The sequence below is a fragment of the Netta rufina genome (genome assembly GCF_964035555.1).
Source record: "Netta rufina genome assembly, chromosome: 12".
NCBI lineage: Eukaryota > Metazoa > Chordata > Aves > Anseriformes > Anatidae > Netta > Netta rufina.
Genome location: NC_140135.1, coordinates 21,567,927 through 21,595,575, shown reverse-complemented (window position 1 = coordinate 21,595,575; position 27,649 = coordinate 21,567,927). Strand labels below are relative to the sequence as shown.

At 45.5% G+C, this 27,649-nt stretch overlaps 1 protein-coding gene across 3 annotated transcripts; it reads left to right on the top strand.

Moving 5' to 3' along the window:
* Positions 1–351: 351 nt before the first annotated feature.
* HEPH (hephaestin) lies at positions 352–27,326 on the top strand. 3 transcript variants are annotated; one of them, XM_084294161.1, is made up of 22 exons: positions 449–484; positions 796–878; positions 3,293–3,486; positions 5,707–5,951; positions 6,622–6,834; positions 7,411–7,590; positions 8,012–8,266; positions 8,843–9,011; positions 10,144–10,283; positions 11,350–11,481; positions 12,169–12,380; positions 14,027–14,177; positions 14,492–14,704; positions 15,530–15,740; positions 15,991–16,130; positions 16,923–17,054; positions 18,015–18,121; positions 18,979–19,204; positions 20,684–20,823; positions 21,204–21,366; positions 22,504–22,536; positions 23,870–27,326. In XM_084294161.1, exons 3-22 carry the CDS (start codon positions 3,326–3,328, stop codon positions 24,112–24,114), a joined length of 3,468 nt encoding a protein of 1,155 aa, XP_084150287.1. In that variant the 5' UTR covers positions 449–484; positions 796–878; positions 3,293–3,325; the 3' UTR covers positions 24,115–27,326. The 3 variants fall into 3 exon arrangements, with proteins under 3 accessions (XP_084150285.1, XP_084150287.1, XP_084150286.1); XM_084294159.1 differs by lacking the exon at positions 796–878 and having other exon boundaries at positions 352–484; XM_084294160.1 differs by lacking the exons at positions 449–484; positions 796–878 and adding an exon at positions 1,178–1,299.
* Positions 27,327–27,649: the final 323 nt, after the last annotated feature.

The following is a 27,649-nucleotide window of genomic DNA, read 5'->3' as shown; positions in this document are numbered from 1 at the left end:
ACGCGCGCCGCGCGGGGCGGGGCCCCGGGGCGCAGGAAGGCCGCCCATTGGTGCGCGCCGCGTGGCCCCGCCCCGCCCGCGCCGCGAGCGTGCCGCTTGTTGTGCTCCCGGGGGAGCGCCGCGCGCGGGGCCGGCGGCGTCACCGGGCGGCCTTAAAGGGGCCGCGTCCCGCGGGAGGGGCCGGTCCCGGTCCGGGTCCCGCAGGCTGGTGCCGCCCCGGGGGAACGGGCAGGGACGGGCGGGGCGGCCCCGGGGGCGCGGGTCACCGCGGCCGGCCCCCGGAGGCGGCTCGTGTGCCCCCGGCCCCAGCCCCGCGGCGGCCGCCCCCCCGCGGCGAGGCGTCGCCCCGCTTTACGGCCCAGACTTTGTCCCCGGCGGCGCTCGGTGCGTGCCCGGCTGCTCGCGGTGCGCTGCGGGCGCGGCAGGGGAATGGCTCCCAGCTGACGGCTCCGCGTCGGGACCCGCACCTGCCCCGCTCCAAAAAGTAAGGGGGGGGGGGACCGGGGGGGGCCGGGGCGCCGCGCGCGTGTCCCCCCGGGCAGTGCCTTTTCCCGGGTGCAACGTCGGGGGAGAGCCCGTGGCGCGGGCAGACGGAATTAATCCGCTGGAACGGGGGCTGATCGGCCAGCGGGTGTGCTGAAATCTGGGCTTGCCTTCTGCTTGCAGCTCCGGTTTTGTTAAGGGATCGGCAGCACTAACTCCTGGGAGTGAAGGCTGTGCTGTAAAACGTCGAGGTTCATTGACGACCAGAACACACAATTTGTGTTTTTTTTTTTTTTTTGTTTCTTGTCACAGATTTCAATGAAAAATGAACTTTTGGAAAAAGGACGTAAAGGTTATTGGTGTTGTTCGCCGTCCGTTAGCAGAGTAACTGAGTGGTGAGGAGATGCTGTGAGGACAACCTGAGGACAGAGCCAGCCCGGCCCGGGGAGCCTCGGTTGGGCGAGGCTGTGCCGCTTCCCAGCCGTGCCCGGGCTCTGGACGGGGCGGCCGCGAAAACCTCGTTAGGCTGTCGGGAAGGTTTCCTCCTTGACTTTTTCGCTCAACACCAGAGTGAATTCGCACGGCATTTAGCCTGCCGCGGCTTCTGGTCTAGTTTTATCAGATAAAGGCTCCGATGATGCAGCGCTGAACTTTAATGTGGGAGGCAGGGACTCGGGCACGTAGAAATCGCGGGCTGACACAGCTGGGGCTTGTCGGCAGGCAGGCTTCTTGGCCAGCTCCAAGAGTCACTGCTCGGCCTTGGTATGCAGCCTAAGCTTCGCCCTTTCCTAGGATTAGATACCGCTGTCCAAGCCGGTAAGATCAGAGACTGTAACGATTAGCCCGCACCGAATGCCCGGTCTCAGCAGCGCCCAGCCCCAGCTCGGTCTCCCTGGCGCTGGCTGCGTGTTGCAGCTCCCCGAGCCCAGGCCTTGGGGTGCCGAGCAGCCCCTCGCCCGGCTCCGCACCGGCGGCAGCCGCGGGGCCGTGCCGGGCCGGGGGCGGCGGGCAGCGAGCGGCCGCGGGATGCGGTGTCTGCCCCGCTGCTTCCCCGCGGCGCTGGGGCCGGGGCCGGGGCCGGGCTGCGCCCGGGGCCGTTCGGGTGCGTGGCTGGGAACGTGGCGCTGCCCTCCTGAGGGGCTCGCGGACAGAGCTGCTGCGGGAGAGAGAGCCGAGCCGTGCGGGGGGGGCGGGGATGCCTCGAATCCAGGGGAGATCCCCGCGCCTTCCTTCTGAGGAAGGAGGGAAGGAGCTTTTTCCAAGCGGAGAGAGGCTTTCTTTCAACTTCTAAATTTAATGCATGTTTGGAACCAGTAATACTTAATGATAGTTAGCTTTTGAGAATAGGACAGCGTGTTTGGAAATCACAGAATTACGGGTTGGAAGTGATGTGAGTAGGTGTCCTGTCCATTGCAGTGTACTGGGGTCGAATCCAAGGTATTGGGCATCAGATCTGGTAACAGATTTCACAGCTTCCCTGGGAAAGCCTTTTGTGTGTGATGCCGTGCTAGCCAAAGCCTTACAGAATATCTACTTTTGCCACAAATAAAACTCCAATTCATGTTGTTACTACCAAAGACGGGAGAATAAATAATGACAAACCTCTTTATAAAAGCAAACAAAACCCTGTCTGCTTGGTGTGATGCTATGTCACCATCCCCTTCTTTTTGGAGTTCAGGAAAGCTGATTACCTTAAATATCCTTGATAGATCGCATTTTTCTTATTCTCACATTTCCTGTTTCTCTCCGCTGAACTTTTTCAAAGTTGCTTTTATGTGTATAAAGAGCTGGACATATATTTTAGATGTCAGTTTGGTTATTGGCTGCATCCAGCTTTAAGTACATCAACAGATGAGATCTTTCTTAAGCATTTTCTTGTGATTTGTATTTATTTTCTCATCCATTTTATTCACAAGCTATTTTTTATCCTCTGGTGTAATTCTACTCCTCCATATTGCATTGGTTTCTTCTTCATGCAGGTAGTTCTTCAATGAGGTAAAATATTGTGAATACTGGTTCAATTTCATAAAATTTCCGCAACTTGCATTGGATCTCTCTTCAGAATGTTTCTCATGCATACACCAAGCTTGTTGTCAATCACAAGTTTTATGAGTAAGGTCCTTACTTCATGATCTAGATTGTGGAGAAAATAGTTAATATAAGAGCAATCTTGAAAAAAGTTAAAATTTACAATTACTTCATAGTTACTAAGTCATACTTCTCAGGTGGCTTAGTTGAGCGGAGGGATATAGGCAACAGTTAACAATCAAGTTTCTTGTGCAGGATTATTTTCTTTTGCCTTGTATGCAGACCTTTAAGATGATTTGGGACGTTGGTATCGGTGAAAAACTGATCACTTTAAATTCCACTGCCTGTGGCACATTCTGCTCAGGACCCCCAGGCCTTAAGATGGTTGCACAGCATAGGTATTTATGGCTGCCTGCTCTGCTAACAAACACCGTGACTGTTCACCTTATCCCCTACTGAGTGAAATCTTACCAAGTTAGCAGCACAACATTATGGAACATGTAATGTGGCCAAATTGTTCAAAAGACAAAGCAATAAGTTAAACTGTTATGAGAGAAGCACGGTTTACTGGCATAAACTCCATTCACCTTGTGTGTTACGGGGATGATTTCCTTGTTGTCTCAGACCCATGGATATTTAATGACCACAGCAGGACTTCTACCTGATGTCCTCACACCCTCTCAAAATATCCAGTAGTTTCAAACCAGCTTATTTAGGATAAAGTTATGAGGTCATTCTGCTTCTGTTTTACTAAGTTTGTTTTTCCTTTTCCCCCAAATAGGCTTATCCTCCAAAGTATTCACTTCTGGCCACAATGGAATTGTTCTGGTTGTTGCTGTTTTGCATCCATTTGCCAACACCCACGTTTGCTGGAGGCATCACCCGAGTCTATTACCTGGGGATCCGTGAGGTGGACTGGAACTATGCTCCGACAGGAAAGAACATGTTCAGTAATCAAAGCATTGCACATAGCCTGTATGTTTTGCTCTGTAAGAACTGAATCTGGTTAAAGTCTGCTAGCTTAAACTAGTAATTTGCTGGGTAACTTCATGCAAGTATTCTGGGGCATCTAAGCAAGCAAGAGACAGGATTAAGTGTCTGGTCTTTATGAGCTTAATGGTTAACTTGTTTTATTGTACGAAACTGTACCAGTGGGAAAAAGAATGGTCAATTTAATGGAGCATCCAGTGACCAATGCTGGTTGTGCTAGAGGGAAGTACAAACACTATAATAGAACAGATTGTGCAATACTCTGCCCTGGGGTTTAATTTTTTGTAGTTCCAGCTGGAGATCAGCTTACTTATCCTGAAACATAATGAGTTTTCACCTTGATGAAAATGACTTAATGAAGCTGGCTTTTTTTTATGTAAATGGGATTTCAAGCCTTAGACTGGATGGAGCTTCGTGAGTGAAACCTTAGTTGTTTTTAAAATGTTTTTTTTTTGAGGGGAAAAGTAAATCTAGAAACTGCAGTAATTGCTTTGAGTCACAACAAAAGCAGTTTTTGTTTCTGGTTTTCAAAACCCCAGGCATTTTTTCTGTTGTTGTTTTGTTTAGATTTTTTTGGTCTTGCTTTCCACAGCTTTTTTAAGATATTTGCGTTTTTTCCTTTTTCTATAAACTGTGTTTATTGGCTTGCTCTGTTGTTTATGCTCACATGCCATAATAAATCACAGAATAACACTTGGGGATTTCAACATTTTGTTTCAAAGTGACGCAACTGGATTAGGATGGGTTCAAAGGAAAAACAAGGGCCACCAGTTTAGCATGAGAAATTCCCCATTCTCAGGAGATGCTGAATAGACTTAAAGTATTCACAGGAAAAGAAATTCCCCAAAATTCAGGCTAAATAAAGGTGTTTTCACCAATTCCTGCAGTGATAACAAATGCAGTGCTTTTTGTTTGCTTTCTCTCATAACACATGAAGAGAAGAAAATGAAGGTAATGGCTATTAAACTTGAAGTATTTAAATTGTCACTGCACACAATTAGTTATTGGGACTTGTACAATGACTGCAGAAGTCAAATTGCTAGCAGTAAGAAAATAATTTGATATGAATATTAGAATTGGTAAAATGCTTGAAGAATGTGTTTTGTTTGGAAGAAATGAACTATGTAGGGAAAGAGGCAGATATGCAAAAAAGTACAAATTGTCCATACACTTTGATAATAGTGGCTCCAGGGATGACCTCAGAAACATGAGCTTTAGATGGTGAGGGGCTGGGCTCTAGCTATACAATGAATGACGAAGGCAATGTTAATTGGTCTTTGCCTCCACTGTTCATCTTCTGGAGCAAGGTGTTGAGTTTCTCTGTTTCAGGACGTATGTTGCTGTAGGTTTCCAAGGGGGTGAGAGAAGTTACCTGAGCTCTCACTCAGGCCTGTCCTACTCATACCTGTACCATGACTCATCTCTTATCTACTAAGACATAGTCATAAAGAGCAAATATGTTCCTGTGTTGAACTTTAGTACCTGTATGAGTTTTTAACTCTGAAAGCTGATTATGTGCAGGGTACATACCTGCCTGACTTGTCTGTCATAATACAAGTAGCTAAGAGTACGTTGAGTCTAAAAGCATCTTTTAGTCTGGATTTTTGACAGAGAGCTCATGTGATTCTTTTTTTCATCCCTTCTTGTGATCCAGCAGCAAACCCCACAAAGGTGTTGAGATAAGTTTCCAAAGGACCGACAAAGGTGGAAGCGGGAGTGGGAAGGGCTTTGGTCTTCCCATGTCACTTACATGTGATTGTCAGAGAAGCACCATCTTTCTCATTCTTTGTTTGCACAGTTCAGGGGTGCACTTTGTCCTTTCATGACAAATGGAGGGTGAGGCCATGGCTTTGTGTATCAGCTGGAGTTTGGTATCTGACTGTACTTGTGGCCCTGGTTCCAGGCGCACCGAGGTATAAACTGGCCAGCGTCCTGTTATATTTCATGTGCTCCAAAGCAGACAGTTGTATCACTCACTATTTCGTGAATAGGTTGTGTTCTGTGTCACAGCAGCCATAGGTGGGAAGAGAAAGTTTGCTGCTGGTTTAGGGTGTGTTAGGGTAGAGCATGGGAGGTTCTCTGTGATGCTGAAAGCTTCAGGGCTTACCTGAGAAAGCTACGTGTCATCACTACTCTTGTGTTACCGACAAGCTGTTTTGTATAATGCATTTCTCATGGTGCCTTTCCCTTTTCTGAATTTAACAGAAAGGCCTCAATGTTCCTACAGTCTGGCAAAGACAGGGTGGGAAGCACATACAAGAAGTCTGTGTACAAGCAATATACAGATGCCACCTACACCACTGAGATTCCCAAACCTGGCTGGCTGGGGTTTCTTGGGCCCATCATCCGAGCAGAAGTGGGGGATACCATTAAAGTACACCTAAAAAACTTTGCTAGTCGGCCATATACAATCCATCCTCATGGTGTCTTCTACGAAAAGGACTCTGAAGGTAAATGAGCCGTTGCCATAATGGAGATGGATTTTTCTGGTTGGGAACTGAGGAGTATACACTGAGGAGAAATGTCTGTAAAGAATCCACAGACTTGGTTAGCCCAGAGCTGTATTGCTGGAAAGCAAATGTATTTCAGTCTTTAAGTCACAATGTTGGGTTTGTAGGCTTATGGGTCTGGGAGTAGTTTCCTGACTTGGACATTAAAGTACACAGTCCGGATTGCTTGATTTTTGTAGAGCTTCCAAGGCTTGCTAGTGGGAAAGTGGCATAGAAGATATTATATTCATTGTTTAAAGTGCTGCAGTATGAGAGCCACGAGTGTGATAAGCTTCATTGAGCTTCACAGGAATGATAAAGTATGAGGCCAGAGAGCTACACATGGCCTTGTTGAAGGCCAAGCAGCAGTAGGCAGAATGGCAATAACCTTTGAGCCTGTGCTGATCTGTTTGCTTGGCGTGTTGCCTTACAAGGGTTTTGTGACTCAGTTTCTCTTTAATGAATGACATTAAGTGCTATTTCAACCTTGGGATGCTGAGTCTTGATTTGAAAGCTGCTACCCAAATATATACACAGCTATCTACTGAGTGTGAGAGGCTCAGTATAAGGTTACATGTTTGGACATCTCTGCTCTTCTTGAATGGATGTTGTGATTGCTCAATTGTTCTAGGATCCCTGTATCCTGATATGTCCCCCCAGGATCAGAAGAAGGATGATGCTGTCCCCCCAGGAGGGAATTACACCTATACTTGGACTGTTCCTGAAGATCACAGCCCAACTGCTGATGATCCAAACTGCTTGACCTGGATCTACCACTCTCATATTGATGCACCAAAGGATATTGCATCTGGGTTAATTGGGCCGCTGCTTACATGCAAAGAAGGTAAAAGTTCCCAGGGAAAGCAGCTGAGTTTCATTTTGTGAAGATTTTTGTGGTGACTTGGGTAAGGACAGGATGAGAAGATACTCCAGGAGGCAGCTCCCAACCAAATGGGAAAATGTGACATGACTGAAGAAGACAGTACGTGTGTTCTGGTTGGGTTCTGATCATTGCATTGTCTTTATCCTCTAGTGGCCAGGCAGCTGAGCTTGTAGGCTTCTTGATCTGAGAGGGCTGTTTAAATTCATGTTAGGAGGGGGAATCTTGCCTGATATCTAGTTTGTATATTAAAAAATTAGGGGTACTGTTTGATTTCAGCAGAAGTGAGAACACTGGAGTTGCAGTTCAGCCATGCGGAGCCGGAGCTGCATAGGATTGAGCCATATAGTAGCAGCAGTGTACTAGAAATGGATGCAATTGCTAGAACTCTGAAGTGAGCCATGCTAGAATGGTGGGGAAAGCATCTGTCTCTGACTTGTGTGATAAGAAGTTTTTCTTCTGTTGGTGTTTTAAACCCTTAAAACCAATGTTTGCTTTTCTGCATGGATGGGTAATCATTCACCTTTTCTTTCACCCTAGGAATACTGACTGGCACTTCTCAAAGACGCCAGGATGTGGATGTTGATTTCTTTCTGATGTTCAGTGTGGTGGATGAGAACCTAAGCTGGTACTTGGATGAGAACATTGCGTCATTCTGCACAGATCCAGGCTCTGTAGACAAAGAAGATGAAGAGTTCCAAGAGAGCAACAAAATGCACGGTCAGTGTCATCTTTGTGAAGCTACTGACTTTGTCCAGATACTCTGGGTGTGCCAGTGCTCTAGTATCTTGAAATGCACATCTGCCATTGTATACCAGGCTGCAGGTAGAGGGAAAAAGGGTAGTAGAAAGCTGTGAGATCACGTGCTAAGCAAACAATGTCACAGAGACAGTGCAGCAACTCCAGGGGAAAACATGTTATTTTGATCTAATCTTTGGCTTGAGTGAGCCTTTCTTAGTTGTTTGGAGATTCTGAATGTGCTTCATGTTAGGAAATGACTTCAGGAACTGAGCTTTCCAGAAGAAGAGTATGAGTTCTGGGTAGGTCTATCCTTCAAACCTGTCTGTATTGTCAGCTGCAGGCACAAGCTCTGAAGGCACTTCTTCTGATCTCTGATTTTTGACTTGTTTGTTTTTTTCAGCTATTAATGGCTTTGTGTTTGGGAATCTCCCTGTGTTGACGATGTGTGCTGGGGATCACATTTCATGGCATCTCTTTGGAATGGGCAATGAAATCGATGTTCATACAGCCTACTTCCATGGAGAAACACTCAACATTCGAGGCCACAGGACAGATGTGGCCAGCCTTTTCCCAGCCACTTTTGTTGCAGCAGACATGATCCCCAGTAACCCTGGGAGATGGCTCCTGAGCTGTCAGCTCAATGATCACATAGAAGGTAAGACAGACACTGGAATGTGTTCCACACAGTGGCCTCCCTTTTTTCTCCCAGTGTGGTCTTGTAATGCACTTTGTGGTAGGGGACAGTGCCTTGGGCAGCATTCCCATTAAAAATGTCCATAGTTGAATGGGTGATTCCTTGTCTTGTATAAATTGTGGTGGGTTAGTTATTAATATATATGCTAAGCTTACCAGGGGTGACTTATAATGATGTTCTACATTGGTCACTGATGAACACTGGCACAGCTGAAACTTAAAATGAGGCAGTGCCCTAAGAACAGTAGTCCCTGTAAGAGGCCCTGGCATGGTACATCTGAGGAGAGAAGGGTCTGCTCTCTGTCTATCCTTATCTAGCGTCTAATATTTAAGGTAAGAAGCTCTGCTTACCAGCATTAAAAATCCTTTCTGTGGGAAATCACCTTCTAATCACCTTCAAATCATTCTTCTAATCACCTCCCAGCCATGTACCTTTGGGGACAACAGAAAAGGAATGGCTGGTTTGTGGTAGGAAGGTGGGACTGTTTGCTGGTTGAGAGGCATTAAGCCTGTGTGTCCTCCACCATGTCTTGGGCAGCTGGGATGGGGGCTTTCTACGAAGTCCGGCCCTGTTCTCAGCAAGCTCTGGAACCTGCCCTGAAGGGGAAAGTTCGGAAATACTACATAGCTGCAAAGGAAGTGCAGTGGGACTACGGACCTTCAGGACATGACCAAAGCAGCGGGAAACAGCTGAGTGAGGCAGGCAGGTAAGCAAAAGGCTGATGGGGGTTTCTAGTATGAAAGGAGGCTGCTGAAGAAAATGTGGGATTTCCTTCTTAGCAAACGACATGTCTGCAATTCACATGGATTAGCCCAACTAAAAATGTCAGCTGCTGTAGCTGGACTGTACCAAAAGCAGTACTAGGTATCTCAGGGTACTTCACGTGGAAGTGTGCTGCTGTGTTTTGTGGCCTTACCTGTAGACTCCAAGAGTCCCAGTTTATGTAGAACATGAGCTGCTGCTTTTTTCTCTGGGCTTCATTTCTGCTTGGTGTGCCTGACCTAGGAAGAAATCCACAGGTCTGATAAGCTACTAAGCAAGTGCATCTTGCAGCAGACACAGGGTGGCAGAGCTAGTCTGCAGATATGCTTCAGTGTAGCCTTGCTGCAGCAAGCAATTTCTAGGAAATTAAATGCAGTGACCTCCATGACAGCTTTCCATTCCATGTGTCAAATGATTGTGGTAGCAGTGGTTTCTGAAACTGAAAGAAAGGCATGCCTCCCTCTCCCTTCCCTCCCCTGGGAAGCTGTTGGAGACTGAAGAAGTAGAAATGCAGAGAGGTTAATGATTTACCCAAAACCATGCAGCAACTCTTCCAGACCGTAGAACTGCAAGCTATCTAGACCCGTGACTTGTCCTTGTAACTAAGCTGCCTTTCCTGCAAGGCAGGTTACATCTGTCTGTGGTGGAGAGGGTGGTGGCAAAGGAAATAAATCCCTCCTTACAGCTGTCATGTGTTTACAGTTATGACTGTGGTTGTCCCCTGGGCTGTGTTGTCTTCCCATTTACTGCATTGCCCTCTTTTGCATATTGTACAGAGAGATGCTGTTCAGACCTGTGCCTTTGAACCTGGTTGTTTCAGCTGGGAGAGGTCCCTGTGCCAGCAGTGCTCGCTGAACACAGCTGACATGAGTCTGGAGGGTGAAAACGCTTCACAGTGATGAGCTCTGCTTATTCTAAACCAGAGATGCTCCCCTTGTCTGAGAAAGCTGCTTAATATGGAGATGCTGCTGGCATTGCCAGAGGGGCATGTTGTAGGGAGTAGGGCTGTGGAGAGGAAGCAGGAGAAAAGGACTGATTTCCATAAAAATAACCTGGCATTTGCTTTTTGCCTTTAGCCCTGCTGAGAAGTTTTTCAAGCGTAGCCTCTACCGAATTGGGGGAGTCTATTGGAAGGCCAAGTATGTGGAATATACTGATGAGAGTTTCCGTGAGGAAAAGCAGCAGTCAGAAGAAGAAAAACACCTTGGCATACTCGGTAGGAATCATCCAGCAACACAAAGCCTCTTTCAGTGCCAGTGAGAACAATGGGCTGATGTCAGGAGTTAACTATGCCTTTGTTTCTTGATGCAGTGAGGTGTTTTAAAGCAGTTACACTTAAGACTGAGGCACACACGCCTAGGATGTGGATGGTAAAGCAGAGGGAGTTGCTTTTCTGCTGGGGCAGTCTTCAGACGTCAGTAGTAAGGGCTGAGGGACACAGTATAGTATTTGTGACAGTAATCAGAGCAACAGAGCAGTGTTTATAGCCAGAGCTAAACAGGTCACAGCACTAGCCCCTAGTTTTATGCTTTTGACTACCTTCAAGGCACAGTACAAACCCCACTTTCTCACAGAAAGCTTCCTCTCCCATGTGGGCTCTCTCCATTAGAGCCAGGTATCAGTGAGGGTGGTAAAGAAAGATGAGAGAAGAAAATAGAGTCTTCAGAGGGAGTTGAATCGTGTATGAAGGCTGTGCCACACACAGTAGAAGTACATAGGTGTGGTCCAGTTCCCTGCATCAACAGTGACTAATAATTTAATGACACCAGAAATTAGCAACAGCAATACCGGGGAGGCTACAGAAGGAAACAGCACATGGATTAATACACAAATCTGGGGGGAAAGAGACACAAGGAAGTATTAAGCAGCTGAATGTAAGTGAAGTGGTTGAATTATACATAGAATGGGAGATGCAGCCTAACTGTGAGTCTTGTTGGACCCTGGGAGCCAGGGAAAACAAAAGGACTGGTGTTGCCAGCAACAGCCTATAGGAAGACAAGTGAGCGAATTCTTGGATATGACTTCATACAAACAAATTACAGTTATTTTCTACTAAACTAAACACACTGAAAGAGCAATCAATGAAAAATTCTCTGGTCAGATAAATAAGCAACATCCACAGTGGGAGTTGCATGAACTCATTTGACCTGATCCCCCATCTACCTCTGCTCTGAATCTTCTCCCATCAGCCTTGGATCAAAGGTGGCCCTGCTTTGTTTGGCTCATGTGGCTGTCCTGTGATTTGCTCTGCTGCTGACACTCACTCTCTGGTGTTTGTGTAGGTCCTGTGATAAAAGCTGAAGTTGGTGACACCATCCTGGTGATGTTTGTTAACAAAGCCTCCTGGCCGTTCAGCATCCAGCCTCATGGAGTGTCTTATGGGAAGGCATGGGAAGGGATGCGGTACCATGATGGTTTGTGGCTAACTTTTTTTTTAATTAATTGGGCTGGGTCTTTCTGGGATGGAGCTAAATTTCCCTGCAGCAGCCCATATAGTGCTGTGCTCTGCACTTGCTGCAAGACCATAAATTAATGCTATTCCTGGTGGTGGAGCTCCACAGCCTATGTCTCCTCCATGCTATGAAGTTCCTGCATCCAGGAGAGACTGGGTGTGCTCTGGAGCCTGCTTGGTCCTCTGAGCCTGCCTGAGGCCTCAGAAAAGGAGTCATTCTGCCAAGCTCATGCCCAGAGAGGGTGCCTGAGGGAGCATGGTTCCAGAGGTGCTATTTTTGTGAATGAAACTGGTAAAACAAAGCTCAAACTATTTCTAGATGTCTGAGACCCTAGTGAGCAGAGAAACATTCCCAATGCACTCCAGCTTAGGTAACCACATGCTTCCAACATGCATCATCCTAGATGCAGCTGGATCCATTTCGTTATTTGCTGTCACCATGCCCATCTCTGCCTTGGCACCAGGGAAGAATTTCAGTGATACTGAGAGCAGCTCTGTGTGCGCCCTCTGAATACTTCCACTTCCATCCTTGAGATGCCTGCTGTTTTAGTGACATGAATGAAAGCCAAGTGTGGATGTACCTGGTGAGAAGTTGCAACTAGTTTGTACAAGGACCTTGAGAATAACCACTCCAATCTCTGTTTTAAAGGTCTGTCCCAGCACGGGATTTCTGTTGCACCTCTGCAGAACTTTACGTACAGATGGACTGTGCCAAAGCATGTTGGACCAACGTCCAGTGACCCTCCCTGCCTGACCTGGATGTACAGCTCTGCTGTGGACCCTGTCAAAGACTCCAGTTCGGGCTTGGTAGGCCCTCTGGTCATCTGCAAGCCAGGCACTTTGGATGACAACAACAAACAGGTAAAAAGAATTTTCCTGTCGCACTGTTACGAAACAACCTGGCAGAGAGAGGAAACATCAGCAAACATTAGGGAACACAATGAAAATAAATCTGCAACAGTGTGAGTCCAGAGAGTCTAATTAAAGTCTGTTAACATCATGTTAATATCATGTTAACAAAATGTTAACATCAGGGCACTTGTATGCCACAGTTCTGGTGGGAAAGGCTAGCATTCTGGACTCCTGAGGGCTGCCCTTGAAATAGTTCCTGGGCTTTGCTTTAAAACAAAGTACTTTCTTCAGAGGCATGTGAAATATTCATTGCAATCGCAAAAACACCAAAAAAACCATCTTGACATACTTGCAGATGAAAATCTACATGGTGTGCTTGAATGATAAGATGCTTTGAGGTTTGGGTGAGCCTTATTTATTCTGCAAGGTCGGCTCATTTTCAAGCATAGCCAACTACAAAAAAAGCATATGAAAATCCATTTTGTTCTATAGATTTGATGAAAGATAGGTGAAATCTGAAGGATGACCAGAATTTCCTCTTGGAATTTCATTCAGGGATGTTCTACTCATTGCAATAAGTCTTGGGAAGAATCTAAATGAATATACCAGGGAAGTGCAAGATGTTAACAGACTTTTGCTGTGAAAAACAGTAGGTGGCAGAAAAATAGTCTACTGTCTTCCTACCTACCTAGCAGTTCAGATCAGGCAGTGGCTGAGAAATCTGAAAATAGCTTCTACTGAGCCTCCCTAGGGGAGTTTGCTTTCTGCCTGCTTTCACTGGTGGCATGATGTAGCTAAACTAAGAGTTCAGAAGAGATCAGCATGTTCGTTAGGGTAGAACTTTGAATCTTCAGAGAGGATCATGAATATATAAAGTCCAATACATGAAGGAGCTGTAGTAATGATGAAACATTTACAGGTATTGAAAGGGAGTAAACAAAACAGAGACAGAAAGGTAGGACAGGGAAAAACCACCTGGGGTGGTGATTCTGGCTCCACAATATTAGGCAACCCTTTAATGAATGGTTAAGTGGGACAGGTGCACAGCCATTCTGCACATGCCTCTGTGCCCCGCTGGAAAATGCTTAGCCCTCTCTGCAGGGTGTCCTCCTGGGTACAGCTAAGGAAGCTGATACAAAAATGAGCATCTGGACAGCGCAGGCAATGTTCTGTTAATGGGGAAACTCACCATCCCGTGGGATGCATTTCTTAGGAGAATTAACATTTTTAAGATTTTAAGGTAATAAAAAACCAAAACAACAACAAAAAAACAAATTCAGGCCTGTGGTAGGAGAAAGGAGGGGTGGAACATAGTCATCGGCCTGCCCCAACAGCCAAATTCTGGTTTTAGGTCTGATATGGATGGGTGGTAAAACCTACACTAAATGTAAGGGTGGTGGGGGAAGGAGGCAATGCTGTAATATTCTCGGGCACATGTTGATAACTTCACTTGAGCAATATCAGGGCAAATGCATAAGTGGTGCCTCTTGTGAAATGAAAGATAAAACATTCAATTTGAGTAAAGGGACAGAGCCCTGGCCCTCTGTGAACCAATTTAGAAGATAAAGAGGAAAGTGAGAGCCAGACAAAACAGCTTTATCTGTAAGGATAGTTGATTTTAAAAATTAACAGCCATCATTGTGATTGTATCTTAGAAAGGTATCGACAAAGAATTTTACCTTCTCTTCAGTGTGTTTGATGAGAACCTCAGCTGGTATTTAAATGCAAACATAAAGTACTATTTGAGGATGGAAGAGACTTCTGTGAAAAAGGATGATGGCTTTGAGGAGTCAAACAGGATGCATGGTATGGCCTGATGGTGTTCTGTGGGCAGCGGGACTGAACCTGCAAAATGCGTCCTGGTGATCACGTTAAGTCAGAGCTGGGATGCTGGAGTGGTTGTGGGTTGTATTGGGCTCAAATTAAGTGAAGCTACAGAGCGGATGGGATGTTGGACAAGAAACAGGCTGTCTCAGGAAGCCTGTCCTGAGTGTATTCAGGGCCAAATTACAAGGAAGATGCTTTTCCACTGGCAGGCCTGCCCTGTCACAGTATATACACAGAATGAATCTCCAGGCTGATATCTACCTGCAGAGAGTAAATTGTTTTCTCCTTTGCAGCCATCAATGGATTTATGTTTGGTAACTTGCCTGGGCTGGATGTCTGTGAAGGAGACAATGTGTCCTGGCACCTTCTGGGCTTGGGCAGTGAAGCAGATGTACATGGAGCTGTGTTTCAGGGAAATACCCTGCAGATGAATGGGATGCGGAAAGATTCAACCAGCCTGTTCCCCCACACATTTGCTACTGCCTTCATGCAACCTGATAACAAGGGTAAGTGTCTGTGTATCTAACTTAGTGTCAGGAAAAGTCTCCAGTTGTGATATTTGCTCCTATGGCTGATTCATTAGCATGACGTGGACTTGTGTGTTCCAAGTGTTACAGGCTGAGCTGTGCTTTAGATCGGGTTTGGTTCCATTTACAGCCCCAAAACTCTTATCTTTGCATCTGCTTCTGGAGAAGAATGGGAGATACAGGATCTTGTTCTATATTGTCCCAGGCTGATTCTATAGCCTGCTGCTTCTTCCTATTAAATATTTGTAGTAATAGCCCTGATGGACTTTGCTGCCTGTTATCTATGGAAACATGCAAACACATCTTTCAGAATCAAGTAGCAGAGATGTCAGTGCAATTCTGCTGTCCATGGCTTGCAGAGGTTCACGTTAATTTCAGACCCTTGTCTTCCCAGTTTGGGATTAAACACGCAACGCCATGTCTCCTTCATGCAATGTGATGGCCTCTGCTGCTGCAGCTCGTCTCCTCCCCTTGACATTTGCAGGCTTGACTTCTTACTTAACCCGCGATGGTAGCACAATTGTTACCTCATTTGTTTCTTTACATCTAATAAGCTGGTTATAGTGTGTGTAAAACAGCTTCCCAAGATGATTTTTGTGTAGGACTTTGTTGTGCCATTCCTCATTGGTTTCTGTAACAACCCCTTTTAATCTCAGCCTATGGCAACCAAGCTCCCTACACAAACACTCACTATACACAGCGCGCATACCGATGTCAGCCATGTCACAAGCCCTGCGTGGGAAGCAGCTGTTTCCTGGGATCTTTAAGAGGAGCTGTTTTCCTTGTTTGTGCTGCCTCCCTCAGGGGTTTTCGAGATCTACTGCCAGACGAGCAATCACTACCAGGCTGGGATGAGGGTACACTACTCCGTTTCCAAGTGCGGCAAGAGGGACGTGGCTCCTGCCCCTCCGTACAGGGGGGTGCGCACCTATTACATCGTGGCGGAGGAGCTGGAGTGGGACTACGCGCCGGACCGGAGCTGGGAGAGGGAGCGGCACAGCCACTCCACAGAGAGGTACATCTCTTTTGGGGATGCCTTGGGCAAGGATTTTCGGCAGACCTTGGTAAAGTCTGTCAGGGCAACTTGGCCACGTGTGACATGGTGCACGTGCTGCTGCTGGGTGCTGATGGAGCTGCTGCCCTCAACCTTTGCAGCTGCAGCAGGTCTCTGGGAAAACTGTCAGCTGGCAAAACTCCTGCCACAGGTTAGCTATTTATTTCCCATGAGCATTTGAGTAACACAGCACTCGTTCTGCATTTCTCAGCTACGCCGATATATTTTTGAGCAATGAGAATGGACTGCTTGGCTCCCGGTACAAGAAAGCAGTTTACAGGGAGTACACTGATGGGACTTTCAAGACTCCTAAGGCTAGGACGAATGGTGACGAACACCTGGGGATACTAGGTAAGGAAGTGTGCAAGGGGTACATTTTCTGTTCACACAGCAGTGGGACTTGGACTCCAGTGGTTAAGGGCTGTAATCTGAAGGCCTCCCACATACTCAGACATCTGCTGTGTGTGCAAGGATGAGGAGAAATTCAGACTTGTCTGTTGTCCAGGCCTGCCAGCCATGGAGAAAGCAATAAAGAGGGTCCTGAGTACAGCTTGTCTTAGAAAGCTGGGTTCTTAAGCCTGCCTTTGCTGCCAGATTTCTTCCATGTCTCAAGCAAAGCATTTTTCACAATGCCATTTCTGTAGCTGTGAAGAAATAACTGCTGCCTTCTATAGAGCAGTCTGAGAGATGTAGTTGAAAATCTGTAGCTGTGAAAAGAAGTGCATTTGGGATAAAAGCAGTCTGGCTTTGGGAAGTGGACAAGCACGCTGCAACGTTGATGGAAGTCTATGGAGACACAGCTGTTTTATGAACCCAGGACTTCAAGTGGTGACAGAGCAGCAAAGTTGAGGCAGTGTGTTGCTTGAAATAGGCTGCAGCTCTGATTTGTGACACTGTTGAGCCAATTTGAATATTACTGGTCTTTTTTGAAACTAATGCCATGGGGTGATAAAGATGTTGCAAACTTTAGTATAGTGCTATTCAGAAATTAAGGAAGAGGAGAGAGGGGAAGCATCATAAATATTGTAAAGGAGTATCTCTGGGGAGAAGAGAATGAAAAAGTGGTAAGAATATTCTTAGAAGATATACTGATAGTTTTTGCTATTGCATATTATTGCTATAGCATATTATTGCTGTCTCTAGGTCCTTTTCTGGGGGCCGAAGTGGGAGAGATTCTTAACGTTGTGTTCAAGAACAATGCCACACGACCTTACTCCATTCACGCACATGGGGTGCTGGAAAGGCAGACAGGACAGCCACAAGTAGCAAACCCCGGTAAGTCACCATGTTCTCAAGCCTCATTCCTGTACAAACTTAGGAAGCTAACTTTAGCCTACAGCTAGACTTGTTTCTTTAAATAGGCTTAGAGATACTTGTTTTCTTCTGGTGGAGACCTGGAACTGAACAATAACTGCTCTTTCAGGTTCACTGTGCTTTCTGTGATCACCAATTGTGTGGGAAGCCCAGGAGAATTCATATTTCTGCTGTGACTTTGTGATAAGCATAGCACAGGTTTTCTGTACGGCCTTGTTCTTAATACTGAGCATGGTTTGTAAGAAGGAGAAAGGTGATCACTGCTCACAGCTTAGTCAGTCCTTGGTAGTAGCCCTGGGCTGATGAGCCATGATGTGGAAATCTGCTTCTTTTCCTTATGACCTGTGTGTTTTGTGATGTGCATGGTTGCTTGTCAGGATGCTGGCTGAGGTCACCAATTTCTTTTATGTTCCAGATGCGAATTTATGTAATTTTTTGGTCCCCTTCAACTTGTACATTCTTCAGAGCAGGCTATGTCTCTGCAACAGACAGGCTTTCAGTTGGGCCCTGTCTTTCTGAAATGTATTACTAATAAGCAAAACAGTAATTTCAAAAAGGAATTTGAATGAGCATCATAAATATCCTTCAAAGAGATGAATGATCATCTCAAGCTCCATTGGTACTGAAGAGAGGCAGAATTCCCTTGGTCTGGTCTAGTTTCAAACATGGCAAATAAAACAGAATTGTGCCAATTCCTATTAGCGTGTGCCTCCTGTCACCCTTCTGCTTCTTTTGTGAGAGGGGAGCTTCCATCCTGCTTTTCAGTGCCTGAGGATGGAAGACGAAATGTCCAACAACATTAGAATTGTATTTACACTTCTGAGACAAGGTCGTCTTTTCTTGTTCTGCTTTGCATGCTGCTCAGCAGCCTGGCAACTTGGTTTATCACATTGGTGTTAACGGTGCTTTTCTGTCTCTCAGGTGACATAGTGACATACCAATGGGAAGTTCCTGAGAGGTCTGGTCCAGGGCCAAATGATTCAGCCTGTATCCCTTGGATCTACTACTCCATGGTGGACCCAGTAAAGGTAAAACAGAAGAAGCTATAACCAGAAAAGCATGGTTAGACCAATTTTTTGTCCCCTCTAGAAAACAATGCGAGTTGAATACAGTTTAGGGATTGGCCCAGCTGAGAGGTAGAAGAACCATCTAGTGATATGTCTATCACTCTCCTGGGAGAGGGAATCCTCTGAATTTGTTATGTTTGCCATTATTTTTTTCCTAATGCAAACCTGCATAAAGCAATTTTATGTCACCTTGAAACTAACCTTCCTTCAGGTTTTTTTTTTGCAGGATGTGGGAACATCTCCTAGTGAGTTCTGGCTTGTATTGGTGAGATCAACAGGGTTAATTTAGAAAGGCAGGAATTATCCAAATTTAGGCCATATGAGTAAAATAGGGAGATTTGAGCATTGCTAGGTTCTACTGACATGTGGTGGTTTTACTCAGGTGGGCATCTGAGCTCCACCACAACCGCTCTCTCACTCCCCCTCTCCTCAAAGAGGAAGGGGGAGAAAAATACAGGAGGAGCACTGATTTTACAGGGAAACAACCTGATGGATCCTGAAGTAAAGCATCACATTAAATCCAGAGATCATTGTCTTTTTATCTCAAGTTGCAGATGTTTTTGCAGCCACAGAATGAAGAGTATTTTGATATCATTCATGTTTATGGCTTTTTGCATTCATAAGAGCATGTATAGTCACTGCTCTTGTGCTCTGCTAGCTGATTTTCACCAGTGAGAGTACTTATGCAGTAGCACAGTTTATTTTAAGTGGGGTGATGCAGGGAACAGTGAACATGGTTGCTGAATGGTAAAGATCTGTGTACAAAAGTCAGGGTGAGAAGATCCTTGCCTCAGATTTTTATCCTTTGTTTGGATTAGGATATGTACAGTGGTCTGATTGGACCCCTGAAGGTCTGCCGGAAAGGGGCACTGCAAACTGACGGGCTCAGAAAGGATATAAAGAGGGAGTTTGCTCTGCTGTTCCTGGTTTTTGATGAAAATCAGTCCTGGTACTTGGAAGAGAATGTGCAACGTTACAGTAAGGGAAATCACAAGGATATTGACCTACTGGATGAAAGATTTGTGGAAAGCAACAAAATGCATGGTAATGTTTATTAGGCACCTACGCACTAATTGCTGTCTATGCAAAGTTGAACTTGACTCTGTGACCTTCATAAGTTGTCAGAAAAGCACAGAAAACAAGAGCCTGACTCAAAATAAATGCCCTCACTCTTTTCCCTCATCAGCAGCAAAAACATAATTAAATTCTGTATTTCTCAGTATTATAGCACATACACGACACAGATGTTTGATCTACAATGAAGGCTGATCATTATGGCTGTCCTCCTCAGGAGGAATAGCAAGACATGGGCCAGAGAGGTTAATATCTGATGTGTCTGAGTGACTCCAGAGAGGAAATAGTATTAAATGTGAAATTAATATGTCAGACTGATTTCGTTCTGTTCATCTTAGGACCATAACAATATGTTAGGTTTCAAGTTAATTGACCAGGCTGTGTGGTTGCAATACACGGGCTAGTTCTTTTAGCTGATTTTCAAGAAAACTATTCCTACAATAGTAGAATGAACAGATTTCTCTAAATTTATGTTGTATTTGATTTTCCTACATATTATGTGTGGATCTACCTAAAATATGCTCTGCAAATGCCAAGGGGTTCATCTTGATGAGATGAGAATAACAGAGTTCCGTTATATATGCTATTATTACTACTTATTTTGTGTAGGTGATACAAAGAATCCCCAAATACTCATGTCCATTAAGTTATAATTGTCAACTCAATTATTATAGCTAGCAAAAGCAACACTGAAGTTGAATGTTTGTTTTGGGCTGCAGAAAGTGCCTATGGCACACCTGGGAATTAAACACAGGTGTTCCTGTCCTCAGATCATGTCTCTTTCCATCTTTTTCCCTCTGTCATCTATGCATGGGAGTTTCACTGTGTACTCTCTCATTCAACCCACTCACTGTTTTGGTTCTTTTCCTGCATTTGCAGCCAAAGCAGTATTCCTTCTTGCTGTGCTAATTATGAAACAAAGCTGTACTATGTAGTGATTTTTCAAATGATCAGCACATAGTGTGTGCAACCAGCATGAGATGTATATAATGACAGGGTTGCTTGTTGGCAGAAATTACCTGTTTTCATTGTTCAGTAAGCAAATGGTTCAGAGATTTATGTGTATATATGTATATACCTATATTTCCCTAGCGCTAAGCCAAATCTAGTTTATGCATCCAGACTTCTAGAAGCAACTACCCCTGCTGGCTGACTCCAGGTTTTCAGCAAGTAGCTTTTGAGACTTATTTGAGATGAGCTTACAGTATGGCTTTATATGCAAGTCATGTCTTCTGTTAACAGAGTGGATAAGTAGCTGAGCTGTAGAAAGACCACCAAACTTCTTGGGAGACTGTCATATGGAAGACATGAAACACCAATGCCGTAGTTCCTTGATGAGCTTTGAAGCATCTAACTTGTCGAGCATGTTCTTCTTCTGAGATGGTTTGGGATCTTTACCATTTCAATAACAGCCTTTTCTACTTTCTGCATATGTTATTCACTGCACAGCGATCAATGGGAGGCTCTATGCAAACTTGCCTGGGCTGACCATGCTCCAAGGAGAGTGGGTGAACTGGTACCTGCTGGGAATGGGTCAGGAGATTGATGTCCACACAGTCCATTTTCATGCTGAAACCTTCATATACAAGGTAAGAATATCCTGTAGATAACGAAATGGGGACTGGCCACTGATATCATCACTTTTTGTGAGACTCTGATTTGAACTTCTTGAATGATTTCACAGCACCTTCACCCAACTAGGAAAGGAATGTGGTTTTACACATCCAGATCCAACTGACTGAGCCTCTGTATTGTGCTGATACGTCTAGCTAAACCCTTCTCAGGATTAGGCATTACCAGATTGTATTTGTTTTCACAGTTGCAGCCCTGGAGCTACTCTGTGAATCTTATGTAGAGCTTTTATAAGCTGTAATAGGACTGATGTGATCTCTAGTGACACCGACAGAATCCTTCATTACTAAAGAGACGTACAGAGCGCTGCTTGCTGAGTCTCCCTTCCCTTTGACAGAATGGCAAAAGCTACAGAGCAGATGTCGTGGATCTGTTCCCTGGGACCTTTGAAATGGTGGAGATGTTGGCTGGGAACCCTGGGACATGGCTACTTCATTGTCATGTATCTGATCATATTCATGCTGGCATGGAGATACTCTTCGAAGTCTTGCCTAAACCAGGTTGGAAATATTGCTGTTTGTTACCGCGAAATGTATGACAGCACTTTGCACTAATGCCACTAAATCCTGTGTTTGCATCATACTTAGCAACGGTTTCGTACCATAAACTGCCGGTTAATTGAGTGGATAATTGCTATTAATTTAAGATATTCCGTTGGAATATGGTAACACCTTCAGCTGGAGTTAAACTCTGCAAACCAATTTGTTATTACTTTGCCTAGGGTGGTGTTATAAGTTTTATTTTAGCTTGAGTTTGGGAAGCAATGTTCAGCCATCAGCTAGCAACTGTTGTTATTAAGAATATTACATGTGATCTGAATGCATGTCCTAAGGCTTCTCATTTCATCAGGAAACAGTGGAAGGTGTTCAAAGATGAGTGACACTGTTCTGGGTTTGGCTGCACTGGAGTTAATTTTCTTTGTAGCAGCCTGTACTACGCTGTTAGCAGAACAGCACTGATAACACACTGATGTCTAACTGTTGGTGAGCAGTGCTTACACTGCATCAAGGTCTTCTCTACTTCTCAGTAGCTTGGGGTGGGCAAGAGACTGGGAGAGGGCACAGCTGGGACAGCTGACCCAAATTGACCAAAGGGATATTCCAGGCTGTATCACATCATGCTCAGTAATAAAACGAAGGGGAATTTTTTCCAAAGTAGCCATTACCTAGGGTCTGGTTGGCCATTAGTCTGCTTGTGGTGAGTGATGGCTTTTGCACCACTTGTGGGGATTTTTTTGTTGTGTTTTGTTTGCTTTGTTTTGTTTTCCCTTTCACTTATTAAACTCTCTTTATCTTGACCTACAAGTTTTCTTCTCACTTTTGCTTTTCCAGTCCTCTCCCCCATCCTGCTGTGGGGGGACCAAATGACCCTGCCAGCCAGGATAAGCCCACACTTAAAGACACTGTGCTTTTTTCTCAAAGGGTTGTGCAGTGGGAGGGAGTCTGCTCTTGAAGCAGGTAATGCAAAAAACCCTCTTGGTGTGATGTGGAGAGGGAAAACATTGACAGGAGAAACGAAAACATACAAGCCTTGGAAAACCATGTTGCATCTGGATCTGATCCTTGCCAGAAGTGCCATGTTCTAGACTTGATTTGTTTGGCCCAACACTTTGTCACTCATTTTTTGTTTCCTTTCAGAGCCAGTGCTTCAAGTGCTAAACTACGATGAAGGTATAGTATACCTTGTATTGCTAAAAAGTGTGTGTGTGTGCGTGGCAAAGGAGGAAGAGAACTCTTGTCGGTGTGGAGATCTGGATTTGGAGGAGGAGGAGGGAGAAGCACAAACACTATTTACAGCTTCTCCTCAGCCATGCTGGGCAGGGTGTTAGCCTGAGGCCTGGCTACTGATGGGTAACAGGGAGGTTCCAGGTGAATTTATTTATCTGTCCTCTAAATGTCTGTGCTCTGATGATAAAACTAAGACAGACTTGTTAGGCTTGTTTGACCTTGTTAGGTCAAAAAGTTTAGTGTCCTCACATCCTGCTGTGCTTCTGTGTATGGATTTATCATACAAGCAGAGATTCAAAGGGTCTTAAAGGAGAATGTTGCAAAGGAGATGATTTTTTCTTATGCTTTTCAATCAAAACTTATGGAGTGTCTTAGATTATTTCCTGGAGGTAGAAGTCTGAAGAGATCATAGTGGTGATTTCTTCCCATGACTTTTCATCTCTCTCCACAAATGCTTCTTTTTTTTTTTTTTTTTTTTAACTGCTTTGAATAAATCCATCTGAGCTGATTTCAGAGGCAGCTTACACCAGCTGAAAGCACAACCATCTATCTACAAGTCTTCAGTCCCTCTCCACTGATAGTTCTGCCATGTTCTTCTCAGCAGTGTTTTCCTCACTCAAAATGAGTGTAAATAAGAGGAGTAGGAAATGTCACAGCAGTACTGACAATATTTAAATAATTTGGTTTTACACTCGAACATCTTCATGCATCTTCATGTGTGCTCATGAAGCAAAAACCTTGACTGACAGCTGTTATCCAGGCTGCCTTTCTCAAAAGGTTTCTGCTGCCTCACTGTGGAAGAGTAAGAACTCAGGATCTGAAGTGACTCACTGCTGGCGTGGCTGAGCAAGTGCAATCTGGAAAGTGGTGGCCTGGGCAACTGCAGAAGCCATGGGGGAGCTTGGAGCAGGGTGGGAAGCTCGCAGCAGCCTCAGTCTGGATGCATGTTTTCTTCTCAGTTCTTTTCCTAGCTCAGCCACTGACTCCTCACACAACCTTAGACCACCTCCTTTATAGTGGGTTTAGCAGTGGTTAGTTGATAGGGCTGAACAGCTCCGAGATCTTGAGGTGGAGTGAGTTAGGGAAAGAACCATTTATTCTCAAATTTGTGTGACCTGAGGGATGAGGGTCTGTTGGATGGACAGTGATTGGGTCTGCTTTGACTTCCTTTGATTGTGTTGCATCTTTCTTTAGCTTCTTTTCAGTTGTATTATTTCTGGTTCTCATTGGCACCATTCTCATTGGCATTCTCATCTCTTTTTGTTATTTCTCTCAGTGACACCACCGGAGACTGTGGATGAGTCCCAGAAGGTCAGGCTTTTTGGAGCAAAGTTGCCTGTAGGGCAGGTAGAAGCTGCAGTCATCTGTCTAGCTGTTGCAGGCTTGGTCCTCCTCCTGATTGCTGCTGTCCTCCTGGGAGTTGTCATCTACCTTGAGAGACAAAAGAAGCTAAGACGCAACAGGAGGTCTATCCTGGATGATGGATTCAAACTCATGTCTCAAAAGAATTCAGGGCTATAAAAGCTTTGTACAAACTCCTGGCTGTGTGCTTGGAGCAGAGACTGGATCATTGTCTACAGCAAAGATTTTGGGGCATCATTTCCATTGTACACTAGGCTTCTAGGAGCTAAGGAGGGAAAGCTGGCGCCCTGGCCTCTTTATCTTCCTCATCACTCTGCTCTGTAATGAAAATATCCGTCCAGGAGAGAAATGAGGACCCTTTCAATCAGCTCAAGACAAGCAACAGGAGTAAAAAGGTCCTTCTAAAACACTTATCCACAAGAAAGAGAGGAAATATTTCCCGTATTTTCTTCACTCCAGAACAACTCCACTTGGTCTTTCTCAGCAGAAGAGCTTAGTCTAGATTCCAGTATTGCTCCTTTGCCAAAGATGAGTCGGATATTGTCTCCCAACAGACCTGTGAGACTTTAAATTAATTAACCTGAAGGGGGAACATAATCTGTGATTTTTTTTTTTTGTGAATCAAGTAAGAATGCAGAAGAGAAAATGTTAATTTAGAGTTGAATTGCTGGTTTTTGATGAGTAATTGGACAGATGTAAATTCAGAGCAGTGCACGTCAGTGTCTGCGAGCACTCCAGTGGGGAGCGTGACAACAGCTGTGCCTCACCATCAGCCTCACTGATGCATCCTTGTGCTCTCAGTACCTTGGGCGATGGGTTCTGATGCCGGGTGTCCTGTGTCTTGTGCTGGGAGATAAAGCTTTGCCAGTGCTGCAGAGCATCGTGGTGACCTTCCTGTGTTGCAGTTCTGCCAGTGAAGTGCTGCACCTCAGCATCTGTACAGCTCCTTGTGCAGCAGGAGCAAGAGTTCTGTGGTGTTCTGTGATGTGGTTTGTTCTCTCAAATACATTTTACTGAAATTATCTAAGGAGTTCAGCTGTTGCCAAGTTAATGCCATGAGCCGAGCTAAAGTCTTGTGTGATCTGCAGTTCGTGTTTGGGCAGAAAAGTAGGAATGCTTCCCCCAAAGGTGAAGGACAGCAGTGGCATGCTGCTGCTGCTGGTCTCTGTGGGAGAGGGGCTGGGGGCTGGGGCTGGTGAGAGCCAGAGTGCTGCAGGGGGTGGCACAGCCCCCAGGAGCCCAGAGCTCCCCACTCATCGTGTCCTCCAGCTGCAGCCGTGCCCACACACCGCAGGCATGCTACCCTGCACATCAGGCACCAAGCAGTTCCTCGTGAAGTACCCATCTGCCTGCCTCTCCCCCTGAATCCCTGTTGTCTAAATGGGTGCGGGTTGGTGCTTACATATTTCTGTCCCTGGTTTTAAGTTGGAAAGGGTAGAAAAGAAATCCTTCCTGTGTGGCTTTCAAAGGCAATTAAAGCAGAGCTAGCTAAATGGCTCTAATGACAAGAGACTGCTGTAGGCTCTTTAGGTGTATCAGCTCTGTTTTATTCAGAGCAATGGTTATAACGTGCTTAATCATGCTCAATTCATATTGCATCCCTGCGTATTTCCAGCTGCTCTTTACTTTGGCAAAGGGGGAGAAAGCTCATTAATTTCCTTTCATTACACTTCATTAAGAATGGTGAAGAGCTGGAGGGCTGTTGAATGCTCTGAACATGGGCACTCTGCTCATTGTCAGCCCTGGTTCAGCTGCTGCTGCAGACCAGAGGTCTTCAAGCTCCCCACTCCTAGGCAAATTTCAGAAGCTCACAGGTAAGAACTGGGCAGGAACCCTTTATTGCCCCCCTGCCTTCCACCTCTATCCCATCTTGTGGAAAAAATAGATAAAATATTCTCAGCCCACTCTGAGATAAAGGAGTTGTTTTAAAGGCCGTTCACTTTCCTCAAGGAAAGCAGAAAAGAGGAAGTTTCCCTTTCCTCAGGCCGGCACCAGCGCCAGGCCACTAGGCTGGACAGCAGTAGGCCTGGGGGTCCCTGCTGGCTCTGAAGCAGGGAAGCGTGGGGACTGGGGCAGGATATCTGGACTTGCACGTGCGTCCTGAACAGGGGCCTGTCAGAGCTTCTCCAGTGAACAGGGGGCTTTGGGCCTTGTGGACCATGAGTGGTGGAGGTCTCTTCTCCAGCCTTGGCCGGTAGGGCGGGCTTGAGCCCACACCCTAGAGGGGGCCTCAGCTGCGTGGCTCTTCTGAAGAGGACTGTGTCCTCTGACAAGCAATTCCACCCCAGACTGAGAAAACTCAAGAGAAAGCTTGGACAAACACCATCATTTTGACAAAGCTTTTTGTTGAGGGATGGAGGGAGGAGAGGTCAGAACGAAACCTGATGTGATGAAGAACAGTTTATAAGCAGCTTCACAACTGCCCCTGATCGTAAGTTGGTTCTTCCATCTGGTGGGAGGATGAGGAGGAGGAGAGATGTTTCACAGTTCTGGTGACTGTGAGCTGCAGCCCGTGAGCAAATGTTTTTTTGGCAGCAAGCCTTCTATCTGAGCACCCTACAGCATCTTGTTTATGCTTATCCTTGATGCCCATATGACTACCCAGGAGTCATCTTCTCTAGAAGACAGCATGGAGGGCAGGAACAGAGTCTCAGCACTGTTGTTCCATGGAGAGACACTGTGATGACATTCCTCTTTTTCTCTACTTCTGCACAAGTTAACAAAACGTAGCATTTAATGGGTTCTGAGCTCTTTAAGAATACGAGAGAAATGCTCTCTGTAGTTTTGTCTTTCCTTCCATGACTGTGCAGAGCATGTGTAGGTGACTCCACAAAGTGTTCTGGGTGCGAATGGTGGTTAAACCTGAAGCACCTGGCATGACCTGCAGGTGTGGCCTTCCTAAAAATGGTGACAGAGTTGTAAGGCACCATTGCTCTGCAATAGTTCCCCTGCTGAGCTGAGGCAGTAATCTTGGGGGTGCTCCCACTGCTTTTACCAGTGTAAAATAAACTTGCTAAGGAAAACTGTTCTGTAGTGGTTTGACATAAATCACAGAATCATAGGATGGTTGAGGTTGGAAGGGACCTCTGGGAATTATCTGGTCCATCCCCTGCTTAAGTAGGGCCACCTAGAGTTGGTTGCCCAGGGCCGTGTCCAGGCATGTGTTTAATGTCTCCATGGAGGGAGACGACACACACAGTTTGAGATAATACACACGAAAAAGCATTAGAAGTGCTCATGTAATCTGTTACCTTGTGAGCACAGAATGAAATACTGTGCTTTAGGGAGCTTACTACAAACAGGCAGCAGCAACAACAACAACAAAAATAAAAAAATAAAAAAAAAATAAAAAAGCAACCCCCCCATCATACCATTTTGCCAATACGAGAACAGTGCAGTTCTAGCTTTGTGAAAGAGCTGGTCTCAAGTTTTGTATGGGATAAGCATGAGAAGCAGTCGATATTGTATTCACTAACTAGTGCTTTTTGTCTGCAGCTCTAATATTACCCTTCTTAGGGTAATATTCCTAGGCCCCAGTTAGGCTTGATAAACTTTTCAGACATTTACGTGTATGACCACTCACCTGTTAAAGTCACTGACCCCCTTCCAGGCAGTCTTAGGTGACTGCAAAGCAGAGTTACTCATTTACATGGCAGCTGCTGGATGTTTGCAGGAGGGCTGAAATGAAAAGCCC